Source organism: Prionailurus viverrinus, chromosome C2, assembly GCF_022837055.1.
Source record: "Prionailurus viverrinus isolate Anna chromosome C2, UM_Priviv_1.0, whole genome shotgun sequence".
Classification (NCBI taxonomy): Eukaryota; Metazoa; Chordata; class Mammalia; order Carnivora; family Felidae; genus Prionailurus; species Prionailurus viverrinus.
The window spans coordinates 5,522,237-5,547,944 of NC_062569.1; the positions used below are offsets into that span (position 1 = coordinate 5,522,237).

The 25,708-nt window shown below is 52.5% G+C and overlaps 1 protein-coding gene across 5 annotated transcripts in view; it reads left to right on the forward strand.

Moving 5' to 3' along the window:
* The first annotated feature begins 8,407 nt into the window (after window positions 1-8,407).
* ITGA9 (integrin subunit alpha 9) overlaps window positions 8,408-25,708 on the forward strand; it is a 368,133-nt gene continuing 350,832 nt past the window's right edge. For all 5 annotated transcript variants that reach the window (XR_007155622.1, XR_007155623.1, XM_047875114.1 and 2 more), the window contains exon 1: window positions 8,408-8,592. Coding sequence is in view for 3 of the 5 variants with exons in the window: in XM_047875114.1 (XP_047731070.1) it covers window positions 8,408-8,592 (185 nt within the window). In the remaining 2 variants the exon portion in view is untranslated. The remainder of the gene's footprint in view (window positions 8,593-25,708) is intronic.

The following is a 25,708-nucleotide window of genomic DNA, read 5'->3' on the forward strand; positions in this document are numbered from 1 at the left end:
AGTAAGAACATATTGATTGAAGTAGATTATAAAAGAGCTCTCAGAAGCAAGTATTCTCTTGTGATGCTGTTGGGCCTGCAAACTGGCTCAGCTTGTTTGGAGGGCAGTTTGATGATATCCACAATAATTGAAATGTACACTCCCCTTGATGAAGGAATTCTGCCTTTAGGAGTTTGTTCTACAGAAATACTTGCCTGCGGTCACAGGATCGACGCACTTCCGTGCGTCTGACAGTCACCAATGTCTCCCAGATGGGAGGGGGGAGGTTGTTTAAATGAATTACGGTTCAGCCATACGATGACCATCCATGCAGCCGTTAGAAAAGTAAGTCGTATCGATATGGAACATTTCTTACATATTGCTAAGTTTTAAAAAGACAAGGCACGACACGATGCGTGTGCTAAGTGCGTATGAAAAAGCCTTCGACTTGAGTAGGCGCGGAATATTTCCAGAAGCAGGCTGAGAAACTGGCCGCCGTGGTTGCCTCTAGGAACTGCGGCCTTGCAGGAACTCTTTCGACTGTTGGAAAAAGTTGAACCTAAGGGATGAGGGATTCAAATACATTTGAGCAAATAAATAAGGAAACAACCACACACATCAAAGGCTTTACCTGTCACCCTCTTCTGTCCTCTTGTAAATGTCCTGCTACAGCAGATCCTGAGGGACTAAAGAGCCACGATGCCACGAAAGTCATCTCATTCCACGGCCTCTCGCCTGGGGGGGGGGGGGGGGGGCGAAGGTCTTGTGTTTACACCACACTGACCTTCCAGTTCTAGGGCCCCACTTTTATCCTGGCTCCTTCTTTAAGGATTTGAAATAACACGAAGACTCCTAGTAGAACTTCAAAGGCTTCCAATACATGATTAGGTCATTATTCTTCCTGACTTATTATTAAATTATTGTTCAGTGACTTAAAAATTAGTGAGGCTTCCTTTTTGGCAATGGTGGAATACGTGGTGGACATGTGGGAATCTTTCCTGGTACAAAAACACCTAAAATTGCTGAACAGCATATAAAAATGAATCATGGTTTGCTAAGCTGGCAAGAAATACATGTTCAGAGGCCAGAAATAGTGAAAAAAAAATTCTAATCTAGGGGAAAAAGGGAGTGCTGATGTCAGCATTCACCCTGGGGATATCTGGATTTAAATGGCTCCCACACAGACAGGGGACAGCAACCAAAGCCTGGGTGGAGTCGGATTGGAGACCCCAAATGAAGCTTAGTTCACATTTAGTGGGCGAACTAGGGTAACACCTGCCCATGGAGAGGGACTGAAAGAAGTCTTTTGTGTCATGGCCTCCTTGGTGCTTGGTGGAATCAAAAAAAGAAAAGGAAGACGTGTGCTCTGAGCACGCTGAGCCACATACATGTAGCAGAAGAAAATCCCAGTAGAAATTTAGGTTAAAGTGCTGAAGCACCACTACCCCAGCCCACTGGCAGCCGCAAACACGAATCGCTCATGGAGGAACGTATTCTAAACAAAGATAAACACCCGTGGGACAGGAGCTCACAAGCAAAGGTTACATAAGGCACAAGGAAACAAGCCACCGTAAGAGACAATAAGCAGACTGCAGAAGCAAAGGTACAGAATGAAGGTATTAGAATCATCAGAAACAGAATATAAAATAAACAAGTTTAACTTTAAGGAAATGAAGAAAGATGTCCGAAGTACAATTAAGGAGCAAGGCACACACCATCTGGTTGGCAAGGCGGGTTTTCAAACAAGGACCACATGGAACTTTTAATTTAATCAATTGCTTTTATTTATTTATTTATTTATTTATTTTACACAAATCAAAAAAATTTTTTTTAATGTTTACTCATTTTTGAGAGAGACAGAGTGCGAGTGGGGGAGGGGCAGAGAGAGAGGGAGACACAGGATCCAAACCAGGCTCCAGGCTCTGAGCTGTCAGCGTAGAGCCCGACTGGGGGCTTGAACCCGCGAACCGTGAGATCATGACCTGAGCCGAAGTCAGATACGTGACCAACTGAGCCACCCGGGGGGTCCCTGATTTTATTTGTCCCTCTTTTTAGAACATTTTAGGTTAAAAAAAATGTAATAATGAAAATTACAAATTCAAAGGACTGGTAAAACAATGGATTATACTGAAGAGACAGTGACCCAGAAAACACAAGGAAGTAAATTACTCAGAATGCAGCTTAATGAGGCCAAAAGATGGCAAATATGAGGCCTTATACCCATGCATGATAGAGCAAGAAGGCTTAAAATACGGCACATTAGAGTTCCAGAAGGAGACAATACAGATTCAAAGAGTAAGCAATAACTGAGACCTTTCTAGCACTGAGGAAAGATGCCAATCTTCAGAGGTCATTATGCTGTGTTGTCTTCTAAATTCTGGGGAAAAAAAAAATCTGAATTCCGAAACATACCTGGCCCCAAGAGTTTTGGACAAGGATTGTGAACTTGTAATACCGACAGTCCTCAGTTTGCACAGCCCTTTGGTAACTGAGACCAAGTGCTCACCTGTATCTTCCTCATCAGATCACCGTGTGGTTTAAGTGAGACAACGTGGTCAGGGAAATGCCTGCTGCAGCGTGAGATGCGTGCTAAATTCACCTGCTTTGCGGTTGGCTGCATGGCTCGCTCACAGCAGCGCCTGGTCTGCTCGTTGTCTAGACTCCCATCTTTGCAAAACAGCGCCGATAGTCACCACTGCGGGCTGCACCTCCCCGCGGCACCCGGCTGGCATATACACTCAGTGCCCAGAAAGATGAACACTCACCAGGCGGGGCTGAGGAAGATGTTAGAGAGTCGTGTTGGGGTCATTCCATCAGGAAGGAATCAGTATTTCCCATCAGAGACCAGGGGGCTACAGTTCAGGAAAAGAGATCCCAGGCAAAGTTGGGGATCAAGATAGGGCTTGAAAATACTCACTTGACTTTTCTTTTCAACTGGAAGAACTATGTGTATTTTCTGTCATAATCGAAGGTTTTGGGGATGAAAAAAATCATATTCTGAACCTAGAGATTATTGAGCCAATCATCTTGCATGAAGCCTTAGAAATGTACTTAACTTTTGACCTGGTATTTAAGCAGTTGGGAAATATTGAATTTATAAGAAAAAAAAAGTTGGTAGAGAAAGGAAGGGGGAGAATAGACCAATAAATCTTCAGACTTTTTCAAAGGTTAGGAGAAACCAAAGTTTCCGTTGGGACAGTTAATCATTTCAATACATTATTCCTCTGTGCTGTGTGGCAGGAAGGGAGTGAGTGCAAACAATCGCTTCTTTTGCATTGTTATGAAAAGGATGCTCTCCACGGTTTTCTGCCCCTCTGGGAGGAAGTCAAGCTTGCCTTAGATATACTGATGGCAGATTCTGGAAAAGGCTAATGATAGGTAAGCTGACAGTGCAGGTTGTTCCGTTTGCAACCACCAGAGTTAACAGAAAACCTTCCCAGGTCAGTCCTTGAAGCGAGAGACTGAAAAAGGAGGAAAAAAAGTTGGTTGTCACTTCCCTTAGAAAATGGGACAAGAGGTTCTGTTTTCCAAAAGGCACATGGGCTTGAAGCAAATCTGCATTCTACATGGCCAGGTTTGGAACATTCTCTCCCCCAATAGTCATGCTACAGACTCATACTTCAGTTCAAGTCTCTATAGGAAAGCTCATTCTGGCAACCAGGAAATTGAGCTCACTCTTGATGTGAGGTTGTATGGATGACAAATGTTTTTAGAGTTTTACGGTTAGAAAATAATGTCCCAAGAAGCCCATCCGTAGGTATGTTTATTTGTTTCCCTATTTCGTTGACTTACTGGGGATTACACAGCTGGTCAGACCTGAGATTTAAATCCTCTCCATCTGAGGCCAAATTCTGTTTTTTCCTACCATATCATGGTGTCACGTGTTCAAGAAAGCAATGCAGGATTCTGAATCTCCCGTAGGACCTTGCTTCCTCAACCTGGCTACGTGGTAAGTTTTCCGAGAGGGACTTGAAATACATCTTCCTGGGCCTCACCTCCAGACCTGACTCAGCGGTGGTTGTAAATCTGTATTTTTCAGCGGTTCCTTGGGGGTCTGGTATACAGCCAAGTTTGGGCCGCATTGGTTCATCGAGGAGGGATGCTACAGTTTTCACCCGGTATCTTATTTATTTATTTGTAGTGTGAGCAGGGGAGGGACAGAGTAGGGGGGGGGGTGGAGAGAATCCCAAGCAGGCTGCACGCTGTCAGCGCAAAGCCTGAAGCAGGGCTCCAGCTCACACACCGTGAGATCATGACCCGAGCCGAAATCAAGAGTCAGACACTTAAGCGACTGAGCCACCCAGGCGCCCTGCACCTGATATCACTTTCAGAGTTTGGTTTATAGGGGTTGAAAACAGTGGGATTTAGATCTGTAGTTTCTAACCTTCTAAAAACTACTTGCCTTTCTTTTAAATTGAGGTCTAATTGACATACGATATTAGTTTCGGCGCATAACATAATGATTCGATATTTGTTTATATTGTGACGCGATCATCACAATAAGTCTAGTTAACATCCACATAGGGTTACAGATTGTTTTTTGCTGTGATGAGAATTTTGAAGATTTACCCTCTCGTAGCAGCTTTCAAATATACGATACAGTATTATGAACTACAGTCACAATGCTGTATTTTACAACCCCAGCCAGGACGTATTTTATAATTGGATGTTTAAACTTTGGGGCGCCTGGGTGGCTCAGTTGGTTGAGAGTCCGACTTCAGCTCAGGTCACGATCTCACGGTTTGTGAGTTCGAGCCCCACGTCGGGCTCTGTGCTGACAGCTCGGAGCCTGGCACCTGCTTCGGATTCTGTGTCTCCCCCTCTCTCTCTGTCCCTCTCCCCCTCACGCTCTGTCTCCTTCTCTCAAAAATAAATAAACATTAAAAAAAATAAACTACCTTCCCTTTTAAGATTTTTGTTGAAATCTATGGATCTTTCCCTAAGAAACACACATACCCGCACCTACCCTTTTTAGGGGGTGTATTAGTATCTGTTGCTGCTATAACATATTACCACAAACTCAGCAGCTTAAAACAACACAATTATTATTATCTTAGAGTTCTGAGGTCAGAAATCTGACCAGACTATCTTTGAGGTGCTAGTGGGCTGCATTTCTTTCTGGATGTTCTGGGGAACAATCCATTTTCACCAAAACTTGTCAGCTTCCAGCCTGTATCTCTTGGTTCATGGACCCCCTACCTCCATCTGTAAAGCATGACCCTGCCCCTCCCTTCACGTTCACATCTTTTTATCTGACGACCAAGAAAGGTTCTCTCTACATGTAAGGGTTCAAATGAATACACGAGGTCCGTGCAGATAATCTGGGAAAATCTTGCTCTCAAGTCTTTAACTGTAAGCACATTGGCAAAGTCCCCTTTGCCAGGTGAGGTAACCTATTCACAGCTTCCAGGGGTAAAGAGGTGGACATCTTCGTGTGGGAGGGCATTATTCCGCCAACCGCAGGGGTCTCAGAACCTCTGAAGCTACCTATAGAACTGTGTGAACCCTAGATTAGGAGCATCTGTTCTAAGAAACTGTTCATTCTAGTGTTGAGTCAGCACATAAGTCTGCTTAGCTACAAATAACCGACTCCTCAAAAGCAGTGGGTCCTATGAACTGGTGTTTATTTTTCCTTATGTGATAAGAAATCCCAAGGAAGGCAGCCCAGGCCAAGTGTGGCCGCGGCAGGATGCTGGAACTGGGGTCCCTGCAATTACTTTGAGGTAGCCTTCATGATGGCTGCTGCAATCTCCGGGCATGACCTCTGTCTGTGGTGTGGGCAAGAGAGGGAAGGACACAGGGGGAGAGTCACAGCTCAGCCGAGTGGGCTCCCCTTTAAAAATCCTTTCCAGAAGCCCCACCCCCCACAATGTACATTTGTATCTCATTGGCCAGACACGGACACCGTGGCCTCCCCATCTGCTAGAGAGACTGAGCAACATAGTTTCATTTACTTATTTTTTAAGATAGATACATTTATGCTCCAAGAATTCCAACCTCTTTACTTAGGAAAATGGGAAGTATAGATATTGGGAAGGTACTAGCAGTCAACGGAAACTTGGGCTTTGTTTCCTAAGAGTAGAATGGACCATTTTCCACCCTCACAACCAGAACTCAGAGAAAGTGAAAACTCTCCTTCAGAGTCTCTTCCAAAGGGTTTTTATCTTTTAACTCAGCTTGCTTTCCTTCAAGGACTTCCTTCTTTCAACAATGTTCAAGCATCTACCTACAGCTGGCAAAGGGGACATCATGACCTGAGCTGAAATCAAGAGTCAGACACTCAACTGACCGAGCCACCCAGGCGCCCCAACAGTACTTATTTCAAAGGGATGTTGCGAGAATTGAATAAAATACGATGTGTAAAGTACTTGGCAGGTCGGAAGTGCTCAGTAAAGGGTGCTGTTCCTTTCTTTCCTCTCACTCTTTCCTACGGTCATCGGGGCTTCTGGGACCATGGGTCTCTTCTGGTATGTGTGCAAGCAGCTGGGAGCAGGTGGTCAAGGAGGCAGAGTTCTCATTTTTTTTTTCCCCTTGGGGAGCCTGTGTTGGAACTTAGGGCTGGTTTGGGAACATGGGTTCATGCAACGAGTAGGCGGGGAGTTCGGCTTTCTACTGACTCGCAGGGCATAGTGGCTCGAGGGAAAGGGAAGTGTGTCAATATTGATGTGGTATCGATTCTCAAACTTGAGCATGTATCAGAACCACAGACTGTTAAACACAGTCCTTTTGAACAGACATTTGTTCATAAGATATACAAATGGCCAATAAGCCCACGAAAAGACGCTCAACATCACTAATCCTTGGGGAAACGAAAATCAAAGCCAGAGGGAGATACCACCTCACACCCATTAGGTTCCTACATATAAAAATCAAAAACTCCACCCCCCCCCCCCGAAAATAAAAGTGTTCATTAAGAACATGTAGAGAAACTGGAATTCTGTGCCCTGTCTGTGGGATGTAAAATGGTGTGGCTCTTGCGGAAAACATGGTTGTTCCTCAAAAAATTAAAAACAGAACTACCATATGATGCAGCAATCTTGTTCTGGGCATACCCCCTAAAGACCCGAAGGCAGTTACCCCGAAAAGATAACCGTGCCCTTACATGCACAGCTGTGTCAGTCGCATATTCACAATAGCCAAAAGGTGGAACCAACCCAAGGGCCCATCAAGGGATCAACAGATAAGGAACACATGTTACATACAACATTATTCAGCCTTAAAAAGGAAGCAAATACTGATACCTGCTACAACACGGATGAACCTTGAGGGCATCATGCTACGTGGAGCGAGTAAGGCAGCCACATATGATTCCACTCACATGAGGTACCGCCAGCCGTGAAACTCACGGACGGAGAGGAGAATGGTGATTGCCAAGGGCTCGGGGGGGAGGGGGGTGGGGAGTTAGGGTTTCTTTCATGCATGTAGAGTCTCAGTTTTGCCAGACGGAAAAGTCGTAGAGACTGGCGGCGGCGGCTGCACCACGGTGTCAATGTTCTCAACGCCACGAAACTTACACTCAAGATGCTTAAGACAGTAGGTTTTATACCCTGTGCATTTTATCACCATTACCCCTGCCCGCCCCCAGCTGGGCCCCTACCCTGGAGTGGGACCGCGGAGGCGCATTTCTGGCAGGTTCCCGGGGGACATGGCTGTTGCTGGGGCCGAGACCACACCAAGGGATCGCCGGTGCAGGGGGCCAGGTGAGGGTAGTCGGAAGGGCAGGCCCTCCGCTCACCCCCACGTGGCTCTAGTTGTCCCCCAAAAGCACAGCTGGCGCCGGTGGAGCGCCTCTGTTCCTCAGGTGGACTCACAGCCCCGGCGAGGGACAGCAGACGGAGCAGAAGCCCGACCGTCACCCGGCTTCCTTTGGTCCTCGCTGCGGGTGTGAGACCCGGAGGGAGCCGCTGACCCCGCGACCCCGCGACCCCACGACCCCGCAGAAGGGGCTGAGCGCGCAGCCGCGGGGCCGCGTCGGGGCAGCTGTCCGGCCCCAGGGCGTGGTGGGAGGCGCCGCAGCCGCGGTGCCCGGGCGGGTGTCGGGCCCTCTCCGGCCGGGGCGCCCGGGGCAGGGGCTGGGGCGGTGGGGGGGGGGGGGCGCGCGGCTGGAGGCCGGCAGAGGGCGCCGGTGCGCCGTCCCGCCGCCGGCCTCCGGGCCGCCCACCCCGCGGGCGCGCCTCTCCGCAGCCCAGCGCCGCCCGGCCCGGGACCGCTCGCGCCGAGCGCGCAGACCTTTCGGCCGGACCTGAGGACGCCGCCCGCTCCGGGCCGCCCCTGCGCTCGCCTGCGGCGCCCGCTCGGCCTCCCGCCCTCGGGCCCGCGCCGCGTCCCGGCGCAGAGCCCCCGGCCGTCGGCGGAGCCCGCGGCCCCGGCGCCCGCGCGCTCGGCGCCCGGCTAGCGGGGCACAGCGGAGGGCGGCGGCCGGCCGGGGATGGGCGGCCCGGCGGCGCGGAGGGGCGCCGGGGGGCTCCGCGCGCTGCTCCTGGCGCTGCTGGCCGCGGGGACCCCCGCGGGCGCCTACAACCTGGACCCGCAGCGCCCCGTGCGCTTCCAGGGCCCCGCCGGTTCCTTCTTCGGCTACGCGGTGCTGGAGCACTTCCACGACAACACGCGCTGGTGAGTTGCGCCCCGCGACCCCGGCCCGGCCCGGCCCGGCCGCCCCCGCGCCGCGCTCCCCGGGGCCCGAGAGAAACGGCTCGGCGGCGCGCAGCCCGGCGGCGGACGGCGGGAGGGCCGGACGCCGGGCTCCGGTCCCGCCGCCGTCGCGGTGGGCGCCCGGGGCCGGAGGCGGCCGGGCCGGCGCTGCCCGCGGTCCCAGCCCGGCGTGCGCGGGGACAGCCGCGCGGGCGGTCCCTCCTCGGCCTCCTAGCCGGCGGAGCGGGAACGCCCGCTCGCGAAGTAACTCGTCCCCTCTGTCCCCGAGCCCCCCCCCCCCCCCCCCCAGCCTCCAGGCGAACGCCCCGGGACACCGGGCACTCGAGACGCAGACCCCTCGGTTTCAGGGAGCTCTTGGTGACACCCCACCCACCGCTCCCCGGCTTCGAGCCGCTCCGGTGCGCGGCGCCGAGGAAGCGCGGTAACCCGGGACGTGAGAGGGAGCCCGAGGGGCCGCGTCCTTCCTTGCGAGGCTCTCCGAGGACGCGAGCTGAGAGGCTCCGGGATGCTGGTGGGTGATTTCTGGGGCAGCCTGGGTCTCATTTCACCCGGGTCATCTGACCTGGAGACAAGCACCTTAAGTCTTGGGAGAAAGGATGTGGTTCTGCAGAGGTCAAGGAGTCCAGCTGCCCCCTGAGAGCTCTCCGCGTTAAGTGCCATCAGCTAAGGGGCGCAGAGCTTGAGCGCCCAGCCCCCCCGAGAAGCGCGGAGGCGAGGTTGGTCCTTCCTTGACCTTTTCCTGGCGGGGACTCCAACGGCACACAAGGGTCATTACCTCTTCATGGGAGAGCTAGGCGGTGGACAGTTCCCCTGTTCAAGGTCATGTCCCAGTGGGGGCCCTGGGACAGCTAGCGTGGGGTTGGTTTTATTGTGTGGTCACCAGTGCGAGTGTCCTTCGGGGTTGCAGGTTAGGAAGGCGCCGTCAGTAATGTGTGCTCCCAGCACGCAGCTCTGTGGGAGACTTCCTGCTGCGAATTGGACAGAGGCTGACCCGAGAGGGTGGATTTGTAGATCTGAGTCCTCAAGCATTCCTGGAAAAGGGAGGACTCCGTGACCAGCCAGCCCATTAAAAGTCATGTTGTTTAGGAGAACTGCCTCCCGGAGACCCAGGTTTTAAAGTCCCGCGTAGCCCCTGTCCAGTTCTACGTCTCCTTCCCCACCGTTTACCCCAGTTGCTGAATTTAAGGCCAGACTATCTTTTCCTGCACTTGCCAAATACGCCTTTTAAATATTTTTATTTTTATTTTGAGGGAGAGTGGGCAAGCAAGCAGGGGAGGGGCAGAGAGAGAGAGAGAGAGAGAGAGAGAATCCCAAGCAGCCTCTGCACTGTCAGTGTGCGAAGCCTGATGCAGGGCTCGAGCTCACAGACTGTGAGGTCATAACCTGAGCCGAAATCAAGAGTGGGACGCTTAACCGACCGAGCCCCCTGGGTGCCCCGCCAAGTCCTTTTCTTCGAGTTAAGCGGGCTGCACACCTTTTCCATGTCCTGCACGCTCAGAGTCCACTGTGGGCTTTGGATTTGGTAGAGAATGCGGCAGGAGCAGTGGGAGAACGCATCCCAGAATCCCAGGCTGGGCTCCTGGACCGTGTGACCTTGGCACGAAGTATGTGGGGAGCGCTGTCAGGAATCGAAGGGTGACTGTGGGTGGGGGGCTCCTGAGGAAAGGCAGGCAGGAGAGCTGTGCACTGTGTCGGATCTGTAGCTGGATCTGTAGCTGCACAGGCTTGTTCTCCTCTGGGCTCTTTAATGGCTCAGCTCAAGGGAGACGTGCCAGGACTCAATCACCTGGCTTTGGAGGGGCCGCAGGTCAAAGCTGCCCTGGCTGGGGAACAGCTGGGGGCAGGGGAGGCCAGAGCAGGTTTGACCTGCTTTGTTTCAAAAAGGGCATGAGGAAGAGCTGTGGGACTGGGATAGGGCAATTGCAGGAAATGACGGGCTGGCTTTCCACTTGGCACCCGGAGTACGGGGCAGACACGGGGGGTGTGAAACTGGAAGGTAATGCTGGTGTATGGCCGTGGGGCGGATATGCCTGGGGTCCTAAGGAACCCATCCACAGCCAGGCTCCTGCTCTCAAAAGTGCGCTGTCTGCTTCTGACAGGAGCATGCTGTTCTTTCCATTGGAGGGCTTGTTCCTGTAGTTTCTCAGGTAGCAACTAAACTCTACGGAAATCTCTTTCAAGCAAAATTTCTTTTTCCGTTTTTGCCTCACATTGTCTTAATTGTATCTTCGTTTGGCTATGTCCTTGATAGCTGTCCTCTTGCTGCCTTTTCCAACGACTTTCCTCCTTATCCTTTTCTCTCTTCTGCTTTCCTCCCAGTATTCTTTGTCTTAGGCCTTGAACATTATTCTCAGCTGATTATGCTGCCCAGACTTTGTAAGCTGCAGCTCTTGAAGCAACAGACTTCCAGCATTGCCTCCTTTCTCCTTTTCCCTAGAGACTAGACTTGCCGTGAGGCTAATGAAACTTCCACCAAAGACCCCTCACTCACATGGGCCCCCATCGAGCCCCTGTACCTAATTTTGTTTGGTATTTTCTTTTTTTTTTTCAACGTTTATTTATTTTTGGGACAGAGAGAGACAGAGCACGAACGGGGGAGGGGCAGAGAGAGAGGGAGACACAGAATCGGAAACAGGCTCCAGGCTCCGAGCCATCGGCCCAGAGCCCGACGCGGGGCTCGAACTCACGGACCGCGAGATCGTGACCTGGCTGAAGTCGGACGCTTAACCGACGGCGCCACCCAGGCGCCCCTGTTTTGTATTTTCTTAAAGGTGGTCACCCTAAATTTACATGATTCGGGCCCTGTGGAATCTGGATCTACCCTACATCTCTATCTGAACTTGTAGCTCTGTGGTTGGTTGATTGACTTAGCGACTGGTTGTTCGTCTCTTCCTACCAGGCAGTCCCAGGACCCTGGATCTTTTAGCCTTGCCTGAGGGACGTGTAGGTTGTTTCCAATTCTTCACGATTATAAACAACAGCAGGGGTAAACATCCTTGTGACTAAAGCCTTGCGGACATCCTTAATTATTTCCTTTGAATAAATTCCTGGGCGTAGAATGGCTGGGTCTGAGAGGAGGGAGGTTGTGAGGCATTTTCTATGCGTTTTCCAAGTGCCAGTGAAGTTAAAGCGTGTGCTTTAGAAAATGCATTAACTTTCTCAGGCACTGGAGTTTTGGAGTAATATGCTAACGGGCCGGATCCATTGCTTTAGAGGAGCTTAGCTGTCTGCAAGAGGGGAACTTCAAAAGGTCACGAATAGAATGGATGAAGGAGGTAAGAGATATGAGAAGGAAAAGTAATCGCTTGCAACTTTGAAAGGAGGGAAAATGTTAATTAAACTTTCTCTGTATCTGGTGCCTTTCTTAAGAAATTACTCCTTAGCCTCCGAATTCGGTATCAGTGGTTTAATAAGTCGGCTTCATGCTAATTAAACACCTTTGTACAGGTAGACGGATTTGTTGGGAGTAGGGCAGAGGAGCAGGAAGAATGTGCTGGAGAACACGGGGGGACAGCCCGGCCACCGGAGCCAGCGTGGGCTCTGCAAGTGGCAGAGCTGAGGGTCTTTGGTGTTGGCGGACCGGGGCGCGGGTCACAGTGCTCTCGTATGCTCCTGCCAGCAGAGCTCGCATTTGTTCCCGAACCCCATAACCCAGCATACCTGTCAGTCCTTTTCTTTTTAAGCCAAAATTGTCACGATTTCTGTAACAGACGGGGGTCATAACCTTGCTTTTCTAAGCCTGGAGGCTTGAACACGGCTTCTGCAGTCATATTGCATTGAGAGCAGAGCCCCAGACCCAGCACCTCTCCAAGTGTTTGGCTTGAACGGTCCCTCCGTGGCCGTGCTCTAGGCAGTGACGGTTGTCCCCCTGGCCAGGTGGACCAGGATATCCTGGAGAGCGCTGCAGATGTCATTTGTATCTGTTTGGATGCAAACATGCAAATGACTCAGTTTCCTCCTTTCCAGCAACACTCTGAGGGTGTCTGCTTGCCAGAGCCAGCTTCCCCTCCTGTCCCCCCGCCCCCGTGCCCGGGGTCTCCTTGCACCCTTTGAGCCACAGTAGTAGCTGCCAGGGAACATGGACAAAGCCGATTTCTGTCCCCTTCCCTTAGACATGTACCGGTTCTTCAGCTGCAGGGCAGACGACTGTAACACCCTGTGATATAAATAAATGCAGCCCCGGCTGGCGTCCAGCCCCCAGAGTGGGTTTCTTTCACACCCCTCCCCTGCCCTCCTTCCTCTGTGCCCCAGACGCCCTGGAGTCCGAGGTGGTTGGGTGCATTGGCTTCCTTTCTGGCGACGCGCTTCCTGCCCCATCTCCCGGGACACATCAAGACGGCTGTGCTCAGGCACAGAGCAAGTGCTCGGAAATGGAAGACACGCCGGCTTTCTGCTTTGTTAAGGTTGTCAGAAGAGCATTCAGTGAGGAATAGGAGGTAATTCAGAGCCAAGGAGAACACAGCATTCTCAGTGTGCACTAAGGTTGAGAATGAAAAGAACAAGCGAGACAGTTCGGCTGCATTGCCAATGCCGTTACATTGGCCAGGTGTATTGCTATTTAAATTAAAATTAATTACAACCAAACAAAATTAAGAATTCCCTTTCTCAGGTACACTGGCCACGTTTCAAGTGCTCAGTATCCGCATGTGGCTGGTGGCTGTGGGACTGGGCAGTACACGGAACACTTAGAGCAGAAAGGTTGTTGTTTTTGTTTTTTAAGTTTATTTTGAGAGAGAGAGAGAGAACAAGCAGGGGAGGGGCAGAGAGAGAGAGAGAGAGAGAGAGAGAGAGAATCCCAAGCTGGCTTCACAATGTCGGCGTAGAGCCCAACTTGGGGCCCAATCACAGGAACCGTGAGATATTGACTGGAGCCAAAATCAAGAGCCGGAGGCTGAATAGACTGAGCCACCCAGGCGCCCCGTGGCAGAAAGTTCAGGATAGTGCTGGTTTAGAGCAACAAATTAAGTCTTAAAGGGCTAGACAAAGATCGACAGGCAACATGAGAAAAAGGAAAAAATCAGCCCTTGGAGGGTTTGTGTGTCAAAACAAGTGTGGGTGCTTAAATCTAACTCAGAATTAGGAACGGACAGCCAGGGAGGCTGACTTCTTTGTCCTTCCCTGGTCAAACACTGGAGCGCTAAGGGGGAGGGATTCAAGAACGAAAACTCCACGCACTGTCTGATGGGTGAGGACATCATGCAGTTCTAGCATCCCAGGCAAAATGTAGGCTACGGGCTCTGATGGGAGAGAGGCTTGTCCTTGGGCAGACACAGTTGTTCCGACGGGCAGAGGGGAGACCCTTGTGAAGGTAGAACCTTGAGAAGGGGGGCCGTGGGATCACGGGCCCTGCTGCACCCCATCTTTGTGAGGAGACACCCAGAAATGGCAGTGGCAGCCGGGCCTTCTCGAACCCCGTGTGATGGAGGTCTTTGCTGTCCCATGCCAGGCCCTCAGCTGGGAGTGTGGGTCCACTTCCCCATCCGGCTTTCCTCAATGTAGCATTTTCAGGCCTTATTCCTGGGTCTTACTGCCCCGAAGAGCCCGCTTCTCATGCTCTCAGGAAGCCACGGTGCGTGTGTGAGGCCCAAGTTCTAAGGGGACCCAGAAAGTGTCTCATGGGGTTTCCGGGGCGTTTCCCTGGAGATCTGGGGAAGCTGGCAAGGGTGCTGTTTGCAGAGCTAGTGCTGATTGCTGGCCGCCGGTCTGAGGCAGCTGTCTTGCCCGGGGGAGAAACTTCACAGACAAGAAGATGACTTTTCCCAGCTAGTCACTCACAGCTCTGGGTGTGAGGGTGTGAAGAACTGGGCCCCAGCCAGCTCTGATTCCCCCGCTGACGTCCGGAAATGGTCTTTCTCTGATAGCTTTTACTGTGATTTGTCTAGGGAACATGTTTTCATGTGTATTAGAAAGCAGTCTCCGTGTCGCCCTCAGAAATCAAGGGAGCAGCCTGTAACTTTAAGAAGTAAAAATCAGCAATTCGATCAGATATTATCTGCTGGGCATCTATCTCCAAGAGATCAAACGCTCTCATAGGCATGATAGTCTTTACTTGAATCTTTGGGACCGCCTGGCCGGTGGTTTCCAGTGTGCCAGTCAGAGAACTGGAGCTTAGAGTTCCACGCCTTGTCCGAAGCCTGCCCCAGCCTCGGGGATCAACGCACATTGTCAGTGTGCGTCCTCTGGGAGCAGATGCAAAGGCAGAGGTAGGAGTTCAAGGGACGTGTTAGGTGGGGGGACAAGGCCTGGGGAGGAGCAAGGGGGAGGGGGCAAGACCGGGCAGAGAGAGCCTCAGACTGTGCTGTTGACCTGATTAAGATGTCCACCAGCTTAACAGGACGCCCCCCCCCCCCCCCCCCGCCCCGCAACCGTGATCGTCATAATCGGTCATTGGCTGCTGCCCCCTGGGCGGAGGGTGGCCTCGGCTTGATTGCTGTGGCCTTCCTGAAGGGGCTGCCGGTGGGGACTGCCGGCTGACTTGCAGCTGAATGGCACGAGGTGGCACAGGGGATGCACGGCTCCATGGTGGCCACGGAACCCATCATTTGTGGATTGCTGTGTTAGGAAGGCAGGAGATGTGCTCCTTGGCCGGCAGTTGTGGCTGGGGATTATCTGTGCCTTATTGCACCGGGTCAGCACGGGGGACATTAGAAATCTGGCCTGAAGCAGACTCCAGAGCATTCTAGCTGCCAACTTTCACGCAGGGTGCCTCTTCCTGACTTCAGAGAAGTCACAGGTGAGGGACGGAGGAGAGAGAGAGACACCGCCCCCCCCATTACCTTGAGCCATCGGGCAGCTGATGAGCTCCCGACCAGAGGGAGCAGCAGCACTTCCTTCCTGGGACTTCACAAACCACAAACCATTAAGCCAAGTGGGTTGGTGACCAACTAAAGCAGAAGAAAGTGTTTTATCAGGACCTTCCTTTTTGACAGAACCTTGGGAAGTGAATCCAAGATTGGGAAAGATCTGGAGTCTTTGAAACTACAGCCTCACTGGGTCCCCAGTTTGTGCTTTGTGGGGGAACGTTAGAAGGGACTCATGCTGTGAGTTTCAGTTCCCAGTAGAAACAACATGGTGGCTGCAGCTATGCACTTACTGAGTCCTTAGCAGGTATTGAGTGCTGTTCTATGTGCTTTATGTGCTCTAGCTCATTGAATGTTCCCAAGTGTCGGCTGGTTGTCATTCTAGCCCCAATCACGAAGGAGAAAACAAACACAGAGGTGTTGCTTGCCCAGGTCACCTGGCCAAAGTGGTAGACGTGGGAGTGTGCTTATGCCTCTCACAGAGTCAGGAGTCTAAGTTTGGGGCTTCAAGGCATCCAAGCATCTGTCTCGTAAGGTTCTTTCCTTCCTGGCTTTTCTGGAAAAGTTTTGGAATTATAGCAGTGGTAACTTCCCTGTGACATCCTTTGGGGTACTTATTCATGATCCACTGGGCACAGGTGGAGGGATTCTGGGGGTTCTGTTTTCCAGAGATGCTTGATCACTGGGTAAACAGGGACCCAGTGATTCTGCCAGGGACATTTGTAGGCCTGCTCTCACCCCAAGTCTGTGTGAAGGTAAGAAGTGTCCTAGGAAAGATGGCACATTCTGGACTATTCCATGTATTCATCCTAATCTCCCTGGGCTGAGTTTGTTACCTTCTATCTCCATTTAAGCAGCTTAGTTTGGAGAGGAGCTAGGGAAGGTAGCCATGGCAGCCAGCGGTTAGGACTCACCCCTGGATTTGTAACTTTATTGAAGAAACCCACACTGACTTTCTGCACGAGTGGCCAACACGCGAGACAGGATGACTTGTGTCCCCCAGAACCTGAAGATAACAAGCACAAAGCCAACCTTCTCCATTTCCGCACATCCCTTGGTACGTTGAAGCCCAGGTGGCCTCTCCTACCCTGTCCTGGATGTGTGGTGTTCCAGTGCTGCGGGGTGCACACCCCCTGGAGCGAAACTGGCATGGTGCAGGGTCTTCTAAAGGCGGGACTGCACCTCTTACCCACCAGGATGGCGCCTCCAGAGCGAATGTCCCAGGCACAGGGAGCGGGGTTCTTCCTGGCTCTGCCTTCATTGTGGCCTCTGATTCCCCAGCAACAGCCAAACCCATGGTTTCCAGGCCATGAAAGGGGGGCTTCTGAGATGCCCAAGTGCCTGGTGGCCACGAGGGTGGGCTTCAAGGTCAGCCCTGCCCCCAGTTGGCTATTTTCGCCTCGGAGACGTTTGTAGGACCGTCAGTCCCTTCAGGTGTTCGAGTCCTTGTTCAGCTCTTTGGAAAAGAGTAATAATAAAGCGTTTCTCTCACCACATTGTTGAGTGCATTAAATGAGATGATCGCTGCAGAGCCTGGAACACAGCCTCCAGCACAAAGGAAACCCTGGGTAAATACTAGTACTTATCCCATTGTTACTTTGTAGGACACCCTCGATCAACACTGGTAGTTACCCTTTTTGTTACTTTGACTTGACTTGTGGAACTAACGGTCATCTTTATCCTGACTTTCGATGCTAAAAGAGTTTGCTTTTGGTACATTTGTTGAATCCTCTATTCATTTATCATGATCTGAGTGTCAATACTCAATACAGAAATGAATGAGATAGTCTTGTGTTAAGACGCACCCCTCATTATGTGTGGTCTCTAAAATTGTGGTCATGCTCTACGTAAATCTGCATTTCTGTGTATTCATTTACATGCTGTCTGCTTCCAGAAAGGCCCTGAGATGGCTCCTTTTCTTGGAGACCCGTGGGATTGTCCATCCCAGGGCTCTGCAGGCTACTTTCTTCTCTCAGCAGGTGGGAGGCCACCCCTGGTATGGGGAGCTCTGGCCCCCATCCTGGGCTCCACATAAGTCTGGGAGGGGGTGGTGAGAATTTTAGCAAAAAATAAAAGTATTGTTCTTGGAGAAGAAAATCATCACAAGAAACTACCAGGAAGACCTCACGCACGGCTTTTACTCATCTCCGTGATGTCTGTAGCTTTCCTCTCTTGGATTTTAATGTGTCCTTGACGCTCTTAGGTGGGGAAGGAAGACATTGGCCCTTTCACCATGCTTCCTTCTCCAGCTGCTGCTTCTCAGTGCATCTGCCAAGACCCGAGGCCCCGGCCAGGGCAGGGCGGCAGGCTCTGAGGGCCCTTCACTCCCTGCCAGGGCGACCAGCAGGCTGATGCCTCTCCAAGCGGTGGGGGGGGGACCCTGCCTGTGTTTCTGCTCTTCCCCAGTTGGGCATGAACTCACCTGTTTCATTCTCAGACTTAGCATTTTCTGAGCTGGATTCTTGCCAGCCTTTTATGAGTACTCTCTATGTGCCAAGGGTGCTGTGCTCATGGTTACTCTGTTGCAGTGGGAGCTGCGGCTGAGGTGCAGAAGCCAGATCCGAGGTTATCCAGCAAGTCGATGGCAGGCTTGTGATTTGAACCCAGGTGGGCCTGACTCAATGCTTGTCTGGCTGTTCCCAGGGTCAGGCTTGCTGCTGTCCCCTCCCTCACCGAGTCCCTGTCCAAGGTATCCATTTCCAAAGGAGGAAGAAAAAGTGCCCTGATGCTTTTTCTGGGAGCATTTCTGTCTGCTCTTGGCCTTGGCAGATGAAAACTCCTAACCCATTCTCAAAAGTCAGGCCATCCTGGATGCACCCCACCCCCAACACAGTGCCTCCCTGCTGCACTGGGAAGGGGACTGTGTGTTTTTATTACCTTTTATTTTTGTTCTTTTTAATTAAAAAATTTTAAATGTGTATTTATTTGTTTTGAGAAAGAGAGAGGACGAGCACAAGCAGGTGATGGGCAAAAGAGAGGGAGGGAGGGAGGGAGAGAGAGAGAGAGAGAGAGAGAGAGAATCTAAAGAAGTTTCCACACTGGCAGTGCAGAGCCCAGCATGGGGCTTAAGCCCCTGAACCATAAGATCATGACCTGAGCTGAAACCAAGAGTCGGTTGCTCAACCAACTGAGCCACCCCGGAGCCCCTGTACTATCTTTTAAAGATGAGGGAGGGCCGGGGTGGCCAGGGGGCTTTGCCCGAGGTCACAGAGCTGGAGAGGAGACGCCACATTCTTCGGGGCCGAATCTGCCACCCCACCCTGCCTTTCCCATATCAGGGCCCTCAGTGAAAGTGTGTGGCCCTGGGTGGCCATAAGGTCCCTTCAGAAGTAGCGTGTCCTGCCTTGATGCTGTATCTCTTTTCTGCTTCCACAGTGTTGCTGCGTCGCAAATCACCCTCAAACTCAGTGGTTTAAACCACTGAGTCTGTAGTTGGCGGTTTCGGTGGGGTTCAGCGGGATGGTTCTTCTCTCGCTGGGCTCCCTCACGCGTCTGCTCTCAGCTTCTGGGCAGGCAGGCGGGCCGGCTGGTCTGGGATGGCTTCAGGTGAGACGGCCCATCTCCATGTGTCTTTTGTGCTCCCGCAGCCTGGGCTTGTACATGTGCTGGGCAAGGTGCCGAGGGAGGAATCAGAGGCACGCACGGTCTCTTGAAGCCCGAGCTGGGAAGTGAAACCACCCCCTCGGTCACATGGTGCTGGCCGAGGCAAGTTCCAGGGCCTGCCCGCATTCAAGACGGGGAGACAGACTCCACCTCCTGATGGGAGAAGCTGCGAGGTACCAGGAGGAAAGGCGTGGATACGGGAGGGATGGCGAATTGTGACTACTTTTGCAGTCCACTGCTAGTGGCGAAAGTGTCCCAGCCATTCCTGGATTTCTGTGACCTCAGCTAAGGGTCCAAATGAATTCCAGGTTCTGAGGAGCTCCTGGGAGTTCTGCCAAGAGGGGGAGCGGGGGTGAGTTCGGTGCGACGGTGTTTGGCCTATGTCGAACATTCTTATGTTTCACTGAACACCTACTTTGTACCAAGCGCGGTGCTAGGTACATTTTTTATTAAAACATATATTTTTTTAAAAGTTTGTTTATTTTTGAGACAGAGCGCGAGTGGGGGAGGGGCAGAGAGAGAGGGAGACACAGAATGTGAAGCAGGCTCCAGGCTCCAAGCGGTCAGCACAGAGCCCGACATGGGGCTCGAACACACAGACCACGAGATTATGGCCTGAGCCGAAGTCGGACGCTTAACCGGCTGAGCCACCCAGGCACCCCTTTTGTGCCAGGTACTTTATAAACATTGTCTTCCACCTCGCAAGCACCCTTACTAGGTATATTTTTATTTTTTCCCATTTTACGGAGGAAGAAGACCGAGGCCCGGAGTAGTTAAGAAACTTGACTGAGGTCACATAGCTTATCAGTGGTTGCGGCAGAACTTGAACCCTGTGCTTCTTGCCAAATTACCACCCTGAATAATTTGCCCTCAAAGCCTAGAATTCTAGTGGAACTATTAGTTTCAACCCCCTGAAAAGCAGTTAGTATCCAGTGTTTTGAGCTGGAGCCTCAGTTTCCCCAAACATAAAAAGAGGAGCTTATGAAGCCTTTCGGGTCCCCAGCTCCAGTTGGCAAGCACTGGCCCCAGAGTCTCCTCTCTCTGGGGGGGGGGGGGGGGGGAAGGGTTCCGTGCGGTCAGAGGTGGCTCCCTGGCCCCAAACAGCCCCCTGTGTGTTCAGATCTCAGCTGTTTTTTGCCCAGTAAGGGACGGGGAGGGATTCCTCGGGTGGTCCTGTGGGACATGCAATGAATGAATTCCACGCCTGTCACTGACACGTGTCTCTGGGGAAGCGTTGGCTTTGGCTTCAAATGCGTGAGCGCAAACCTAATGCATTTAAGGTTTTCCATTCCCAGTTGTTGTCCTCCCGGCTGTGATTTCGCCCTGGGGAATCACTGCTGAGGTCTTTGTGGGTAACGAGGGAGCCTTCCCCAGGGAGGCAGCTCAGTCCTCTTCTGTTGCCCGCTGGCCAGAGAGTTTACCTGCCGTCTGCTCCAGTGATGCGAGGGAGGGCCTCAGAGCCAGGGGGGTGGCTGTGTTGGAGAGGCGGAGTTTGGAGGACTGGCCACGGATGCCCCGGGTTTAAATCCCAGCCGTGCTGCTTACCAGCAGCGTAACCTCCGTCTCTGAGTAAAGCGCACACGGGAAGCTGCCCGACAGGGTTGCCTTGAGCAAGAAATCAGATAACCCGTGAGCATAACCCGTGTTGGCAGGTGGACAGATGGGCCCACATTTCCAGACAAGTGTGTGAACTACTCATTAAGAGGGGCAAATCTGGGGGTGCCCGCGTGGCTCACTCAGCTGAGTGTCCGACTCTTGATTTCGGCTCAGGTTATGACCCCAGGGTCGTGGGATTGAGCCCCGTGTCAGGCTCTGCGTTGGGGGTGGAGCCTGCCTGGGATTCTTCCTCTCTCCCTCTCTCTCTCTGCCCCGCCCCCTCTCATGCTCTCTCCCTCTCTAAAATAAAAAAAAAAAAAGATAGGTGTTGATGATTTCTTCTTAAAAAAAAAAAAAAAAAGCAAACCTCTGGGCATCACTGTGCCAGCCACATATGCGTTTTAGAAAAGCAAGGACGTGATTGACGTTCAGCCTGGTGGGGAGGAGAAAGGGCTTCTTTCTATTTTAAACCCCTGTTCTTTGGCATGACAGAAGCTCCAAATCAAAGTGTTAACCCGGGAACCACCCGAAGAGCCTCGTGAGGGCTTTTCTTGGGCAAGATCACACTGTGGTGGCTGGCTGCAGACTGGTCGCCCTGCGCTTTCTGGGTCCCTTTTCCTCCTTTCTGGCTGACGTGGGGTGGGCAGAATAGGGGGGTGGGCAGTGCGCTCAACCGCCGGGGTGCGCGCTGTACCCCGCTAGCCCAGATCCTGTGCCCTCCAAGTGCCTGATACACCCTGATTGTCCTCGTCATTTGAAATCTAAAGTAACGAGTTAAGGAGAGGAGTCTAAAATGTCCTTGAAGTTTGAGTGCATCTTTAGGGGTGGGATAGGAGCAGGGTTCCTTTCTCAAGAGTCATCCGTTCGTACTGGCTGCAGATGGAGTACGATTATTTGTCGTCCACGTAGGGGGTTGTATAACGTGTTAGCCTCCGCATCGCCGGGAGGGCCGGTTAAGACGCGCGTTCTGATTTGGGGGGCTGAGGCCTGAGGTCCTGCTTTTCCATCAAGCTCCCGGGCATTTCCCCTGCTTTCCCTGCTGCTGGTCTGAGGACCACACGTGAAGTAGCAAGCAAGGGTGAGAATTGGCCTGATGGCTTGTTGATGGGAGCCTGTTGGCGGGGACACCTGGGCCCTTTCCTGTGGCAACCGTACAAAGGAAGGAGCCATCTCAGTGTCGTGTCGAAGGTACCAGGGGAGATTGTGGGGGCTCTGGGAAGTGACGGGCTGTCTCTTTGTAGCGCAGAGAATAACAGACGAGAAGAGGCGGATGGCGTCTGTGCGGTGGCTTGTCGTGAACTCTGGGCGGTCGCACGCTCTGTCTCTTGGGATTGGCCTGGCAGGCAGCCAGCTGAACTGACTTCAGAAGAGACCGGCTCATGGGCTGGCCTACGGCAGCGGTCTTGCTGCTGGGCAAGCAGCCCCAGAGCTGCCCCAGAGCAACGCCAGGCTGGGGAGGAAGCCACAGCGTTCTGTAAACACAGAGATACAAGCCGGGGCTCCACCGCGCCGCCCCCGGGAGCGCATGTGTGTGTGCACACGCCCCCTTATCTCCTGCTTCGTTTCCCATTGCAAAGGACTTGGAAAAACCTTCTCGTCCGACCGGCTGACGGGGACTTGGAACCAAAGGGTCGTTATCAGTGCTCGATCAGCCATCGCTAGAACCGCTGAGTACCGTGGGTTTGGAAGGGGAAAAAGCTCATCCAGCGGATCCTTTCTCCCTCCACCTTAGACTCGGATACGAACTTTGTCCCTCTCAGTCTCCGCTCTGGGCTGGAAGCACCAGCGCCTGGGATTTCGGCTCTCCGGGGTCCCTTCCTTCCCAGGATAACCCGTGACCCCGGGTCTGTGACTTCGGCCCAGTGGCACTCTCTGGCAGGACCGGGGTCCCAGGGCCGTTTCGGGGGATGCGGTGGAGAAACAGCTTGCTCCTTGCAGCCGTTTCCCTCCCTCGCTGTGTGAATACTTCTCCCCTTTGTCTAATTTCCGTGGTTTTTAATAAAATGAATTGCGAGTGGCATTTATTCGCCGAGCTAATGTAAATTTGGAGTTTGTGGGAACTTGTGGGCCCAGCCCTGTCCCGCTGGGGTTTTCGAGCGCAGGAGGCGGTTTATGTTCCCAGGCTTCTACGACCTGACACGTGGAAAGGCGGAGGACGGTTCGGCAGTTTAGACCCGTCCAACTGCTAATTCTTCTCACCTGTGAAAACATAACGGGTCTTATCGCGAGCAACCCTCTGCTGGCCCCGGGGGCTCTGAGGCTCAGCCCCAGAAGCCAGGGGGGAAGCCGGTCCCTTAATGTGGCTTTCTTCTCGCCGGGGTTGCGTTTTGCGTGTCATCCTGCGTTTGAGCTGGAGCCGCCAGGAGCCGGCCCAGCCGCCCGCCCTGCGAGGGAAAGTGCTCGCTGAGATTTCTGGAGGCTGGGGGTGCAGCCCTGCTTCCGCCTGGGGATTCTGCAGCTGGGGCCCCCCGTGGGGAGGCTGCAGGAGCAGGGAGCAGCCGGCGAGCTTCCCGGGGTGCTGCTGAGGGGCCCTGGGGAAGCTCGGGGATCTGTTCCTCTCACCCCCCGCCCCCCGCCCGGAATCGAGTACCAACTCTCAAGACCACCTGGCAGGAAATGCTCCGGTGAGGGTGGGTCTTCCTTGGCTCCGCGTGTCCCCAGAGATCCTTGGTGACCCTTTGTGTCGTCACTGTGTGGGCGTTGAGGGATTGGGCTCAGGGCGCCGGGAATTAAGACAGGACCCACATTCTTGCCGGCTCAGTCAGTAGAGCGTGCGACTCTAGATCTCAGGGTCGTGAGTTCGAGCCCCACGTTGAGTGTGGAGCCTACAAAGACAGGACCCACGCCCCTTCCCGTAAACCTGATACTGTGTCTCTGGGCCAGATTAGTATGGGTGTCCAGCCTTTGCTGAGGGTCCATCTGAAGGTCCCAGACTTTTGTTATCTGATGTATAGACCTCCACTCCTTTCAGCTGGGGTGCTGGGGAGGGAACACCGTCACTCTGCTGCCAGGGTAGGGGTGGATATCATGACCCCAAGGTGAAGGTGGCTTCCAGGACAAAGTGAAGGGAGCCTGGGCCACGTCTCCAGGGAGGCTCTCTGGGGTCATTCCAACCTCTGCTAGGCTGCGTTTCCACAGACACATGAGGGATAACGCTTTCTGTCGCAGGGTAGGGGGCACAGCACACTTCACGATGTGCCTGGAACCTTTCCAGGTGAACGGCATCTCCTTTCTAGGCTGCTAGATGTAAGGAGCAGGTCATATTCTCATTGAGCAGTGGCTTGGAATTTTCTGCTCTTTGGACATCGGTGTAGGTCTTGTTCAGGGTCTCACCTTACAAGTCCTCTTCCAAATGGCTTGTGGCTCAGCACACCCTGCCTGATTGGTGCCGCTTAGTATTCTAAACACTGCTCTTGGGGCGCCTGGGTGGCTCAGTCGGTTAAGCGTCTGACTTCAGCTCAGGTCCGTGAGTTCGAGCCCTGCATCGGGCTCTGGGCTGATGGCTCGGAGCCTGGAGCCTGCTTCCGATTCTGTGTCTCCCTCTCTCTCTGCCCCTCCCCCGTTCATGCTCTGTCTCTGTCTCAAAAATAAAAAAAATAAACATTAAAAAAATTTTTTTAAATAAAAATAAATAAATAAACACTGCTCTTGATCACTCTGGAAACAGTGCATACAAATGCAGGGCAGAATCGTTTCTGTGACATCTGTAGGGAGCTTGTTGCTAGGCCTGCCCCCCCCCCCCCCCCGCGCCCCGATGTCCTACGTCCACACAGCCCTGAATATGTCTCGTCTGTCTTCTTAGCATGGCTTGCTCTTTTCCTCCAGTGGGGAGGGGCCTTGCAGGGGCCATCCTCCCCCACCCCGCTGACCCCGGCAGTTTCCGGTTCAAGATAAAGGATGTAGAGCTTCCTTCTTGCCCTTATTCACATGTGAACTATTCTATCTCTGGTTTGCCTTGGGACAGAGGATGTGGTTTATAATTCGACACTCCTGCTGTTCCTTTCCTATTGCCCCCTAAGTACGTATGTTTTGTCGGGGGGGGAGGGGAAGAGGGGGGCACAGAAGAGAAATGGCATCTCTAAATTTCCTGCTTTTTATTTTTTTTTTTTTTAACTAAAGCGTCCCACACATCCAGGAAAGTACCCATGTCATATATATGCAATTCAATGAATTATCATAAATCTGAGTAGACACTACTCAGGTTGGAAATAGAACATGATAAGCACCCCTGGAAAGCCCCCTCTCCCTAGCTACACCAGCCCCCTTGCTCCTCTCCAGAAGTAACCCATAGCATGACCTCTAGCACCAGTTAAATTTCACCTGCTCCGAACTTCAGATAAGTGGACTCAGTGAGTACCCGTTGGCCCTCCTGTCTTTTGCCCGGTGTTGTATTTGTGAGATTTACCTGCGGAGCTGTGGTTGGCCAGCACTTGGCATTTTCGGCCCTTTTGGTTTCGCCTTCTAGTAGGTGTGAAGTGGCCTCTCACTTGGGTTTCTCTGACAACTAATGCAGTTGAGGATCTTGTCTATGTTCATTCGCCATTTGGTTATCTCCTTTCGTCAAGTATCTGGCCCACTATTCTATTGGTCTGTATTTTTTTTTTTTTTCTGATTTATAGGAGTTCTTCATAGATTGTGGATAGGAACTCTTTGCTTGGATGTGTTCCCAGCCAGTCTTAAGCTTTAAATGTGCCTGGAGAGGGGTGCTTGGGTGGCTCGGTTGGTTAAGCCTCTGACTCTTGATTTTGGCTCAGGCCACGATCTCACAGTTCATGAGATCGAGGCCTGTGTCGGGCTCTGTGCTGTCAGTGTGGAGCCTACTTGGGATTCTCTCTCTCCCTCTGCCCCTCCCCCACTCATGCTTGTTTTCTCTCTCTCTCTCTCTCTCTTTCTCTCTCTCTCAAAATAAATAAACATTTAAAAGTAATGTGCCTGGAGAAAATCTAACAGGCTCACTGTTGGAGGCCCTCCCCCTCGGGCCCCCTAGAGCATCCAGGCAGCCCACCCACCACTGGGTGAGGATTTAAGCATTGGCCTCCTCTTTGCCGGTACTGGGTTGTGACAGAATGTCCTTTCTT